The sequence below is a fragment of the Megalops cyprinoides genome, chromosome 6 (assembly GCF_013368585.1).
Source record: "Megalops cyprinoides isolate fMegCyp1 chromosome 6, fMegCyp1.pri, whole genome shotgun sequence".
NCBI classification, from domain to species: Eukaryota; Metazoa; Chordata; class Actinopteri; order Elopiformes; family Megalopidae; genus Megalops; species Megalops cyprinoides.
The window spans coordinates 13,877,307-13,890,947 of NC_050588.1; the positions used below are offsets into that span (position 1 = coordinate 13,877,307).

General features: G+C 43.6%; 1 protein-coding gene across 1 annotated transcript in view; it reads right to left on the bottom strand.

Annotated features, from left to right (window-relative positions):
- mapkapk2a (MAPK activated protein kinase 2a) overlaps positions 1 to 1,698 on the bottom strand; it is a 44,949-nt gene extending 43,251 nt beyond the window's left edge. Inside the window, exon 1 of the mRNA XM_036531226.1 lies at positions 985 to 1,698. Within this exon, the coding sequence (XP_036387119.1) occupies positions 985 to 1,218 (234 nt within the window). The 5' untranslated portion in view covers positions 1,219 to 1,698. The remainder of the gene's footprint in view (positions 1 to 984) is intronic.
- Positions 1,699 to 13,641: the final 11,943 nt, after the last annotated feature.

A 13,641-nucleotide genomic window follows, 5' to 3' on the forward strand; every position in this document is an offset into this window, starting at 1 on the left:
TCATGACTATGTGATTACACGGCCATAGCAGGGCTGTCGATTGTTGATTTACAAAGACGTTTAAAACAATTCCAGGGTATTAGGAAAGTAACGGGGAAATGTGTAAGAGTGCTCTGACATCACACGGTTTTGCAATAGTATCTTCTTCCAAGGCATTGGAAGCTGTGCCGTTACAACGCAAGGTGCAATTCAAAGTCCAGAATACAGTATTGCATGTACAGTCTAGCTGTCCACGTCATGTGATGTTGCTGCTCGTCTGCATTGGTAGTGTGTTATGTTGTGATTATGGGAACTTTACACACAGAAAGATGTCTGATAAAATTTTAGTAAGCCAGGTCGTGCATTAAAAACTCTTCGACCTGATCTTGTGCCAGCCGTAGAATGATCCACAACAGGTGTCCGTTGTCAAATTTCACTGTGTCAGGTATATTTTTGTAGATAGAGGGATATCGCATCCATTCACATTAAAGTAATTAGCTAGACAAGGTAAGAGTAAATGTATCATGTTTTTAAGACAAAAAAAAAAACAGTAACGTTAGCCAACAATAAAACACCACGTTAACTGTATACGTTTAAAATAACTGGACAAGGAATAAACATGTCTTTCAATGTCCTAGTTAACAAGATAACCTTAGGCAGATGAGTTTAAGTTAGCTCTCACGCAGAATAAAAATGCAAAGCAACTGATTTAACCGTAAATTGGAGGACGTCGCCTGTGTCAGTAACTTCACATTGTATCGTTTGTAGCGAACGTCCAGTGGAGGGGAGGGATGTACGTGGATTAAACGGCAAGTTTCTTTCTATAAATGCTGATGGCTGGCAACCAAGCTAGTTATCTATATAACTAAGTTAACTCACAAATAAACCGTGTACGTGAAACAGTATCACCATACAGCCACCTTAACAACCGTTAACTGCCAAGCCTCCAACACAGGGAAGCCTCCCCACAAGGCAGAATCAGTAGCTGGGTCCGGTTAGTCTTACCTTCAAAGCGTACTTCTCCCCGTCTCTCTTCTGAAAGATTTCCAAAACCTTGCCATTAATGCCCAGACCAAGCACTTGACTTGTGACCTTATAATCGTCCGTTATGGCGTTCTTCTTGATCTGCAGCGTGGGCTTGCCGTGGAACGGGGCGAACTGCGCCGGGTTCTGCTGCTGGAGAGTCTGCTGCTGCTGCTGGTTCGGGAACGCCGGCTGATTCTGTGCGTTCGACAGCATTGTGACGCCTCTTCCACCCGTCCGAAAGCTTTCGCCGTCTTCCGTCAAAGTTAAATCCTTTCAGTAAACTAGCTATACAGAGGGCTCGGTTAGCCTGCTATTAAGTTTGTTATCCTTAAGGTAACTAGCGCTAGCTAGCTCGTCAGCACAATGCTGGGGACAGAGCAACGAATCTGTGATTCTTTCTTTTTTTCTGTTAGCTTAGGTAAGTTAGCTAGCTAGCTACCTATCTTTAGCTAACGTTAGCTATCAGCTCATATCCATTCCGAGGGTCGAGTCACCTCTTCCCGCCCGTGGAAAAAAAAATAAAACAATTCCTGTCGTTCCGGTTAAATGAATGGACCCTCGGTGCTTTTGGTCATTCGACAACTTAGTGTACGCGTTAAAAAGAGAAGCCGCGGTTTTGAAAAGAGGAAAGAAAGAAGACGGACATAACTCGGAACACAGTCGGACACACGCACCGTCGCTTACTTTCAGGCCAGTCCCTGAGCAGTTTTTCTCATTACGTCACGCATTGCGGGATGCCTGGGCTTTCTCTTAAAGGAGAAGTCTGTGAAGAAAATTAGCCATCTGCACGTCAGTTAGGATAATGTGGAAATAAGCAAACATATTGGCCGACCGAAAATGATTCTTCTACTGTTATTGTGTGATCCACACTTTAAACGTAGCTGGTTGTTCTTTGGTGTATCAAATGTCACTTACGTCAAATGGAAGAACATTTAAAACAGCAAATTAATAGTGGTTCAAAAAGGATACTAAAAATTGTTACTTGCCCGTCATGTGGCAATAGCATTTCAAAAGGCGATCAATGGCTCAGAAGTCTGAATGATTACTTTCATCAAGGGCAGTTGTGTTGGATTAAAAACATAAATACAGATGGTGGTAACGAGGCAATTATTTATTATTAATAACGAGGTTATTAGTTATGAGAGTGAGATTGAATGTTATGTATTTAGTGTGTTTTTGTATTCGTTATCGATAAAATGGAAAAGACATTCAGGCCCGATTTTCCTGATAATTTACTTATTGCCTTTTGAGTTTTCCCTCTTAATATTCGAACTCAATGCCTTTAATTTCATCTGTAATGCAATTGGCTGTTGGTCTGAGTTCAACAAGTGTCACAGAATATTCTTTATTTGAATTATCTACAGTACCTAAAGTGTCCAATAGATGGCAAGCGACACCAGATAATTAAGTAAGACTGATGAAATAGTGTTGGAAGGGATGTTGGTCAATTTTGTTGTCCCTTCAGTGTATTTGTATGCAAATGTGTTTTTTCTGTTGTTACCCCGTGCATAGTCGCGATAGGACAAAATAAGGTAATTTTTTATAATGTATTTTGATTTGGGTAAAAACAGTAATTAAAAGCTGTTTTTGGAATGAAGGTGGTGCTTATTATTATGATTATTGTATTATTGTTGTTGTAGTAACAACTGGAAATAATTTCTGTCGTAGGTCTACGGTGATTTAACTTTACACCACTGTTTGTTTTGTTTGAAGTCATTTACAGTGAAATTCTGTGAACAGTTATACTAAATTCACCGACTAACTCAGGATTTGAATATTACCAAACACTTGGGGGGGGGGGGGGGGGGGGGGGGGGGGTTGTTCAAAGTTCTGAATTAGCTATGAGTCTTGTGATCTTATAATCATTTTGGTGGTGTTGAGATCGTATCTGACGTTCTCCACGCAGCAACCAGTCAAAATGCGGATACCATGGCCTTAATGAGCCACTGTAGGTTTAAAAACAACCAGTATGTAAATAGCTAATACATAATAATAATGTAATTACCCCTAGCACCACAAGGTGTTATCAGGGTGTGTGACTGCATTTTTCTGTCTATGAGTTTGTCAGTTTATGTGTGTGTGTGTGTGTGTGTGTGTCTGTGTGTGTGTGTCTTGGAAGAGGGTACTTTTGGTGAAATTTTAAACAAACTTAAATAAATGTGGAAGTTTGGCTTTTGAAAGAAGGAAGAAATTATTTGATTTGGGAGGTGCTGGGACAACTCAGTGCTTGTATTCACTCAATCTGACATTATGGCTATTTTCCTTTTAACAATAAATAATTCAGTGTTTCCCCTGACAGACAGTAGAGGGTGTCTTTGCTTTATTTTCACCGTCACTGATGAAAAACAATGCCCTGTGTGTCCTAATAATTGTGCCACAAAACACTCAAATTAAGTTTTTTTGAACAGCATATTATTTTCAAACAAATACTTGCTTGCTCATGGACATGTGATAAAAAGTGTCAAACCGAGCTCATGGAGTCTGCCCAGAATAATTGAATGAGCTGGATTAATTTATGATGATTGTTTTTTGTTTTTCCTAATCACCAATTCCTGGCATTTCCTTGGGGAGCTCGCTGAGTTCAGTTGTTTGTTTATTGGTACAGGGCATTGTTTTCTTCCAGCAGGCAAAGGTAGAAAATTAAAATTACAGGAAAGCAATCAAGCTGAAACACATGGAGAAGGGGCAAGGTTTTGATGAATTACCCAACCTGTTTTGCTTGTTATATAAAAAGGGCCAGTACCTTGCTCTCACTGTTTTCAGTATTTACTGGTCTTCACACTGAAAATGGTGTGCCACATTGCAAAGCTCAAATTTGGTCAGATAAAAAAAGTACTCAAATTCAACCTGTGGTAGGACATCGGATCTGAGGATTTCATTTATTTAATAGTATTTAATAGTCGGCAGGCTTTTGTCTATGCAGAGCAACATAATAGCAGGCAAACTGTAGGGAAAGCGATGGCCACACACTGTATTGGCTACCACCTGGGGCTTGCACTGAATGTGGAGAAATACCACAGATGAAGGGCTTTCCACTCTGCAGCCACCAGCCATCTCCTATTGGCCCGTGTTGAGCTGCGGTTATGTAAGAGTGCTTTACACACACACACAGACACACAGACACACAGCGTCCCTGGTGGGCACCCCCCCACCTACACACACCCACACGCACACTCAGACACATACACATATACACACACATAGTGTCCCCAATGGGTATCCCCCCACCTACACACACACACACACGCACACACACACAAACACACGCACATGCACGCACACCCACACCTCAGTGCACGAGGCCTGCAGATGTAATCGAAGACCTGGCAGCACGCTCAGACGAGTCTGCAGAATTTCACAGTTTTTCAGCCCCCTTTTCCTCGACAGGCGTGGCCACTAAGCACCGAGTACACGGTGTACAGAACAGAAGAGGAGTGTCCAAGGCCTCTTCACAAAGCGAGAGCTCCAGCAGGATAAGAAAGGAGGTGGGGGTCTGAGGGGAACCATCCTTCTTCCTTCTGCTTTCATCGCTTTGTGTACACGCGTAGTTCGAGAGGCCAGAGAAAGCACATTTCCAGCCTCGGCTCTGCAGCATCACTTAGCTCATCCACAAATTCTGTTTTATTGATGAGCACGATAACGTATTTTTACTACCTTGCTCTTTGTAGGGAGTACCGAAGAACATGTTGGGGTTGCATAGGCAGCAATGTGCAAAAGGAAAGGCTGAAAGCATATGTTACCTTAACAGTGCACACTTTTGTTGTATGCCTTATATGGCATGATTTAATTGCTTATCAGATGCCCTCATCCAGGACGATTCACATAGCTTCATTTTCATACATAATCCATGAAATCTGATGGATGTTTGCTGGAGCGATTCAGGCTGAGTACCTTGATCACAGGTACAACAGCAGTGTTCCACCCAAGCAGATCAAAACCTGCAACGTTCTGGGTGCAATTCCAGTTCATTTGCATAACCACCGCAATGCAACTTTGATCAGCAAGTTTGTGCAACAGATTTTAATCACAAGGTAGCATTGCATTGCATTGCCTAAGCATACCAGGATGCTCTACCATGGGAAAACCTCCAGGCCATGTTTTTAATACTCTTTCTAACAGAAAAAAGTGTATCTCATACAGTTGTTTCCACGGAAACGCACATAGAGCCAATGAGGAGGGATCCCTCTCTCCTGATGGAAGCAGGTAGTTTTCTCTTCAGCTCAAATCATAACTGTCAAGGGTTATTTTTGAAGGCGGCCAGATTGCCGGATATATATAGTCGGGATTTATGTGTGCGTGAGGAGCCTGTAGGAAACCCGCCCACTTGGGCTTGTGTTACGCTACCCCCCGTCTTAGCTATTTCGAAGTTCACTATCAAAAATCCCCACATCGATTAACAAGCCACAGGCTGCTGCGGATCGCACTCCACTCCTTCCTCTCCGCTGATCCGTCACTTCCTGGAATGCGCGCGCGTCGTCTCCCGTATCAAAGCGTCCTTTTTGCGCGTTCGCAGGAAGATGCTGGCCAAGGAGGAGGATATCTCACGCGGATCTTCTCCAGACACGCTGCCGAATGCTTCTCCTGCCCCTCTAAGGAGCTGCCCCGTCCTCTCGGTTTCTATTTCCGTACCACCACGCTCTGTTCTCACTCTACTTCCCACATTCTAAAAACGGCCACAGCTACTGGAAGCGTCTATAACGGGCCCGGGCTATAGTGGACCTGGCACATCCGTAGCACCGTCTCGTGGCCCGAGTGAACCCGCTGCACCCAGCTACCCACTTCGTCCATCCACCCCACCCTGTTTGCTTTGGTGCCCACAAAACATGTGACCCAGACCTGAGGCCGGACTCCCTTTTTTCACTTAGGACAGCCCATTCATTTGTGGCTTGTCACGCTTCCTGCCTCCTTCTATTTTTTTTCAAGTCTCACAATAACTCCTGCTTCTCAAGAGCTGAGACAAGATGTTAGCTCATCCACATCTATCAGTTACGAATTAGGCATGTAGGGACTCTGGCCTGTGGCCCTTCTGGACCCGAGCTGTGCAAGGTCAGTGGAGGGGTTCTCCCGTTCCAGTTTGTCTGGAGACACAGGAATTTGTTGCTTGGCAGAAGGGAGGAAGTTCTATAATAACAGCTCAGAGAGCAAACAGAAAAAGCTGTTTGCGTCCAGTGAAAGTGAATCCAGTGCTTTGTAGGCAGGTTTGACCATTTCAGAGGCAGGATCATAAAGCTTAATGCCATTAACCTGCCGTTAAAGCAAATTCCAAGGGGCAAGCGCAATATGTGTGATCTACCCCATAGTGGAAACTGCTTGATTTTCTGCAAAGGACACTAAAATATAAAATTGAGCTGAAAGTTGAATGTTGCTGTCCTCATGATTTCCTGACCCGAGGAAACAACGCATGTGTGAGATTGAGCAGTTCAGTTGTTTGGTGCTGAGGTCATTTTTTCAGACACCTCAAGTGTTCAACACTAAGCACAAGTCTTACACATACCACAAATGTCACACAATTAGACTAAAAATGTTTATGCAAAAAGATCCAAAAATGATAAATGATGTGCAGAAGTGTAGTTCATTCAAATGGCCTTACTACCTTTTTCTATCTAAATATGAGAATTTATACCAGTTAAAAGAAATATTGTTGAACTGGTACAGGAATCATACCTGATTGAGCAAAAGATAAGTGAACTGATAATCTAGTGTACCTTTTGTTGCTAGCCACCATGCTAACAGGGGTGAGAGTTGAGTAGTGCTTTAGAAAAATGCCTGATATGGCTAAATTCAAGGGAGATTATGATGGTTAATCAATGTTGGCATGTGTTACATAAAGCACTTAACAAATGCTGTGTACCTTCACTCATCTTCAGGGAAACAATTAACCCCCACTACCTCAGAAATTATGAGCATTTTGCTGACCTTCAGACCTCTGTTCTTAATTTATTCCTCAATGTATTTTTTTTTTTTATAGAATGCAGTTTAGAGAGGGCTGCATGTATTCTGAGGTGGGTTTTATTTGAGTCTATCTTGAGCCACGTCTATCTGCCTGATCCTTTAAAAGCACATAAACCTCAAGAGGCTTACTTTGGCAAGACAGTTACAAGCCGGCGCATGGACAATGCAAGTGCATTAGCGCACGCGCACCCCCCGCACACGCGCGCATTCAGAGCGGCGCATGGTACATGGCACACAGCACACATCCTGTAGCACTCCTGTAAACACACACACACACACGTGTGTGCGTCAGGAGAGGGCAACGTGCAAGAAGCACATCAGCCATAAAACCGGAGGGTTCCATTAGCCCCGTCATGTGAGCGCTGTAGGGAATTCTCCCCCTTTGAGCCTGTCCTCGCAAACAGAAAAGAGGGGCAGCGCTGCAGCCGTGTGAAATAACAGAGCCACAAGCAGGCAGGCGTGCGGTAGCTGCAGAGTGGCCACAAGCCAAAGGGAGAGGTGGGGAGGAGAGGGACAGGGGCTGAGCTCCACTTTCCCAGAACCAGCGTAGGCCACCCTGCAAAACAAGTCTTTTTTTTGGCATTCCAACTTGGGATGATATATCCCTCACATCTTATAAATCATAGTGGCGGTGTTGGTGGTGTTGGGGGGGTGCAGGCGGAGTTCACGGTCAGAGTTCAGATTCATCTTCACATAGCAACAGTGCATCCCATACGGACCTGGAGCCACTGTGTCCCGTCAGGCCTCATGTGACATCATCCCCTTGGCCCTCTCCCAGCCAGACAACACAACACGGAGCGGTGGAGGGGGTGTGTATGTGTGGGGAAACCAGAGAAGGAAAAGCCTCACTTTGTGTTGAAATTCTAAGCCCACAGCCAGATTATTTTTGTTTTCGGGGCATGAAAGCGCACGACCGCTTGCCTGGAAAACGGGTCTGTACATGTGCAATATAAATAGGCATATTACTAAGTATTTTGCATACCAAGGACCCAAACCGCCTCTCACGTTACTCACCCGTTTCTCCACGGAGCAGCTGGACATGGTTGCACATCCATGAAATGCGTACACAGACACTATATTTTCACATGGTGCGCTGGCGAGAGTCCCGGGAACTGTGATTGCAGGAAGAGCAAGGAAAGCGTTCCATCTCCACAGCTTCCCAGCACGCATGAATCTCTCAGTCCACTAGGACTGAAGGCTTTAGAGACAGGCTTCACGGAGGCGCAGGTTTCACAAGAGCCAACGGGCCCAGTGTTGTGACACTCCGATGTCAATGTGGCAGCATTGCATCATGCTCTGTGACAGGAACTGTTTGTTTCTAGTTGGTGAAGGCAATGTTTCCAAGATCTGGGTTTTGTTAGATTACATCATCGACTTGCCTAGTGTTATTTATCTTCTTTGCATGTCATGGATTTTTTTTATTGGACGTCTTATCCATTTCTACAGCTGGGTTTTAAACATTAAGTTGTTGAAGTAATTACGGTTCAGAACCTTACTTTTAATGATACGACAGCAGAGTCCCGTCTTTTACCGTCCAGTTCTTTTACCACTTCAGTATACTGCCATCTCAGAGCCTTGTCTTATAAGTAATCCAGAAAGAACTGCTTTTAGTATGGGATATTACAGTTTCCACTGCTTTGGCTGTCGTGTTGTTTAGAACTTTGGACGAAGAAGACTCAACAAACCTAGGTTTGTCCATCTGTTGCTGAAGACAAGCTTCCTTCTTTCTACTCCCACACCTGCCTCATCCTGAACCTGCACTTCGTTTCCGGGCAACATGGCCATCAGAGTGGGATATTTTCCAAGGCCCATTCCCCTGTCACTCGTCCGAAGAGTTATGCTCACCCAGAGACCAAAAGGCACGGAAGAGTGCAACAATGGTCTGACCCACTTACTCTTGGACACGCAACAATCTTTGATACATGCCATCCGGAATGCCATCCTGCAATGACTTACATTGACTGTTTGCTGATTAAGATGATTGCAAGGCACCTAGGCTGACTCTGTGAAAATACACATGGCAGTGAAAACGTTCAGTTGGACTAAGCAAGAATTCAGAATTCTGCTAAATGAGAGGCCATCGACTTAGTACGTCTCACTCCCAGCAGAAATCCTGAGGTTAATTTTAAAATATGTGTTTAAGATGTTTCTTTTTCATAAAACTTAATAAATAAATTTTATTGTTCAATATACATCATATGCATCATACATATGATAACTTGAGAAAGAATGAAAGGCCTAGCACGCACTTTAAGCACTTTGCATGTGACATCAGCACAGATTCAGGTTTGATGGAAATGTCAGTCTCTGTGCTGAATGGGCCTTGGGTATGTGGCTGCACTCCACCTGTGCGATGACACTCAATTCGTAGAGACTGGGTGTGCCGCGAAATTGGATGTGTGTGTGAATTTGGTTTTATGAAGACAAAACTCAAGGAGTTTTGTCGATGTTATTTTGGCCAAAAAGCAAATTCTGGATCCTGGCCGATTTTCACCACCTTCTACTTCTACATTCACCCTAACAATCTGCCCTAAAAAGTCTCAGTAGAATGTCAGCTGCTGGTTAGCAGTGTACAGTCCTATTTGGGCCATGGAGGCAGAGTCTACACGTTTGGCTTCACACAGAGATTCCTGGCTTCCCAAGAACAAGAGGTGGATTCAGAGGCATCTCTCTAGCAAATTTCTGGGCTGCCAGCTCCCCTTGTCACCCAGTCAGGTGGAAAAACTGCCCTGGTTTTTCCCCGGCCCCCAGGAGCCCTTGCCGGTATAGCCAAGATGCTCCAGTTGTCAAACACAGAGACACTTTGAATGGTTTATTTGCAAATGATGTAAGGTGCAATGCCGAACAGAAGGACCACTCTTTTCCTGCATCTCTCAAGACCCCATAACCCAATACTTTTGACAAGTTACCCATAAACCCAGGGATGCATCTGCCTGATAGAACAAACAAGACCAAACCTATGTCCAATCAGCAGATACTTAGAGATGGCACTCATCAATCAAGAATCAGACATTTTAAGATGCACCTCTATCATTCGTATATAATCTGCAAAGCTGTTTGTTGATGATGTGGTTGGTGTGGTAAAGCCATCCCATTCTGTAGCAACTTTACAAGGCAAATAAAATAGAGACGAGTTAGAGAGCTTCATTTGCAACTCAAAGTGGAACAGTAATTAAAGCACTGTGTTGCAAAAAAACAAGCAGATATTTGAAATGCAAAGGTGACCAGTCAAAACTAACAGATGAATGTTGAATGTGGGTTAGAGAATGCATGTGCAGCAATAGCATCTCTTTCAGGCTTTTGATCCCGCTAGAAAGCCTAAAAATGAAATGACCTGTGATAAGAAGATTATGACCACAAACAAGAGGCCCAAACACACAATGACAGCGTTGGAAATTCCCCGGACACAGTGACACACGGGCCCAATGTCTTACGCTGTTCTGAGCTTTGTTTTCAGTTTCGCCAGCCTGTCACCTTGCTTATATCACAATGGAGATACCCCTGTGGCCCACTCACCTGCTGTCAAAGCCCCTGGCCCCGCCCCTCCCAACCACTGCCTGACCAGGCAAGTGGACAGAAAGCGCAGAAAGTGCAAGACCAGGCAAGTGGACAGAAATGTGTTCCTCCATGTTTCCAGTCCCCACCACCTGGTCCCTAGCCTTCTGGGCACAGACGCCAAATCCACCTAATCCCCTTGAGCCTATATTCTGATCATGCGAGGTGAAAGAGCCACTTTGTACAGGAGATTACCAGCCAAACATAAGTCACCCTCATCCGGTGCTGGGTAGGGCCTGCTAGTAAAGCCAGGTGCGAGAGGGTGGCTGCCTGGTCTTTTCTTCCCCTCTGCCATTCTTTACACTGGAGATGCTCCCTCAGACTGTTGGCCTGCTAATCCCCTGCCCTGCTGACCCCGGTCGCATTTCAGTGCTTCATACACTATCCCCCCCCGGCCTGCCGTAATGCAGCCTGCTGCCCCAGATAATACAAGAGCCTGACTTCTACTGTCCTGGCCCTTTAATGTAATGAAACCAGAGAAAGAAACCGATCCATCCCAAGGCATTTTTTTTATGGGTTGATCATGCATCATCCTAATATGAAAGGCGCGACATCAGCCTGCTTTGATCAAAATCAAAATAGTGGCCCTTCTAGCTATGATCAGCTGGTTATCCGCTGGGGATATAAGTTATCCGCTGGGGTGTTTTACAGTGAACCCACACTAACCTCCGCTAATAACTTGCATTGCAATTAATGCACAGCACGATTTTTACTATCCCTTGGCTGCCGTTGCACTTTGCATTACGACGTCCTCCATGGCCGAATGTCCCTCGTCCCCCACCTTCACACCCTGTGAAACAATGTCTATGGATCTCAGAGTGATAAAGCCTTTTATGTCTTTCCACAGAGAAACATATAAATAAACCAGTGCCAATGACACCGGCATGGCATCACCTTATAATAACAGCACAGATGCCTGCCTCACGTTTCCAGTGTACATTTCACCGTCTAATAGGATTAACCGAATTAGTCCTCTCTCTGGGCCAATTACAATCAAATTCATATACCACCCACAGATGTCTTTGGAGTTTCCTAAGGGCTATGGCCTTCTGTCACCAACCTCAGTCTTAAAACATATGACTCCAGCAGTCAGCAAAGACTCATTTCCTTTATCTCTCTTGTATGACACGTGGCAGCAGCTGCACCTCTTCGCAGTGATGCACAAGGCATTGAAAGCTCAAAGGCACAGATGGTAGAACTCGTGTGCAGCTCAAGGGGAAAATGCCCCAGTCCTGGACCCCTCCCCAAACAGGAGGCGTGGCCCTGAAACGTGAACGTCCTGTCTGCTGCCTGCAAGTTCGTCTTGGCATGGGTGGACAGTCTCAGAGAATGCATGTCACGTCATAGTGAAGAAAACATCTTAATAATTATATTTTCACTCTCTTTATTGAGGTATAATCTGGTCTCTGAGTAACAGGCAGCAAAGGGTCAAGGGCCCCAACTCATAAGGAGAAGAGGAAAAGAGCAGAAGAGTAGAAGAACAGCTTCTTTCTGACCTGGAACAAGAAGCCAAAACATTCAAACGCGGCCAGTTTTAACCTAGGGTTTCACTATTGTTGTCAATGTCAGAAGAGTTCACTGCTGAAAGTATTTCTACATTCCCAAATGACACGCACTCAATGTCTTTTCTGTAAGGCTGAAGCTGAAAGATTGAAACATTTCCACAGACTGCCCTTTATAGCGAATGGTGTTGCAGTGTTTCCAGTATCCGAAAGGTTTTGGTAATCATTTACATAATACATAATTTATAACATGCTGTTTCTGTTAAAGCATAATATTATCAATGACACTTAGAGAAATCCATTTATACTGAAATGGAATTAATTATCTGGACATATCAGGTCATTTACAGTAGCTGTCAGGATACAGTAGGTGTACAGTTTACTAAAAACTAATTTAAAAATCACTTCACTTACCCAAAAGGGAAATGACCAGGGTTAAGGTGATATTAGCATGGAAAAGAGTGCGCTGATGAACATAAGACAGTGAACTGATAAGAATATTTGCATTTGGTGCTATTGTAACAGCTTGTACACCTGTCAGAAGGGTCAAGAGGATAAGAAAGCAGATAAAGCTGTGTTTATACATGTGAGGGACCAGGGTATTCTGGAGTAATTTTGCACAATAAAGCAAATAAGGCATGATAAATATTCAACCAGCCACATTAGTCAACCAGCTGTTAGATGGAAGCTATTTCTGGAGCCGACCCCACTGACCAGCTGTTCCAATGCCAGAATGTGTGCTCTCATGCTACACATGTGTGTTCATAACTGTGGGTGGATCTTATGATACCGCTTCCTCTGTTACATTGCTTTTCCATTTTAGAATGTAGAATGCATTTCTTCTTAGCTAAACACTGGTGGCCTGTAGCTGGCATCATCCAGCAAGTGAGCCATGATGTTGAGTCAATTCATCAATGGGACAAGAACAGCTAGCTTAAATATTTATACCGCTATGTACTCAGCTTGCTTTTGGTATCTAGCTGTAAACCAGAGCTTAGTTCTGGTTAAGTAAGTAAGCAAAGATTAAGTAAACTAATATTATTGGCAAGCAAAGTGATGAAATAATTATCTGGTTACTTACAGAAAGACTAGAGCACAGCAAGAACAAAACCTGTAACAACAAAACCTAATTTTTCTACATACAAAATATAAACAATTTGCATTTTTCAACATTGTAACATCAATAATAGATTAATAGCAAGAACAACAGTAACAAGGTGCTGGTTGCTTTGCAAAGTAGCGTTAGCTGTCTCAATAGAAACAAATTCAGATGCCTAAAAGATTAATTTTATACTATTTACGTTTGTCAGCAAAAGATTGCCTGTCAGCTGGAAAAATAGGTGCAATTCTTGTTTTATTTTTTCCAGTTTACAGATCTAAATTTGCGGTTATTGTACAAACGTTGTCTGTTGCTAGGTTACATGGCACATAGGTTTAGGCACATATGATCAGCTCAGTTTTATGTACAGTGACACATAACACAAGGTTACTGTCATCTATTTATGGGCAAGTTACATCTTTTTAAACAAACAGCATCAACAAACTGCTGAAAATGAACTTGCATACAGTGGACTCATTTTCTTTATTTAATATGAATGCAATATGATTCTAATATGTATCTTTATAT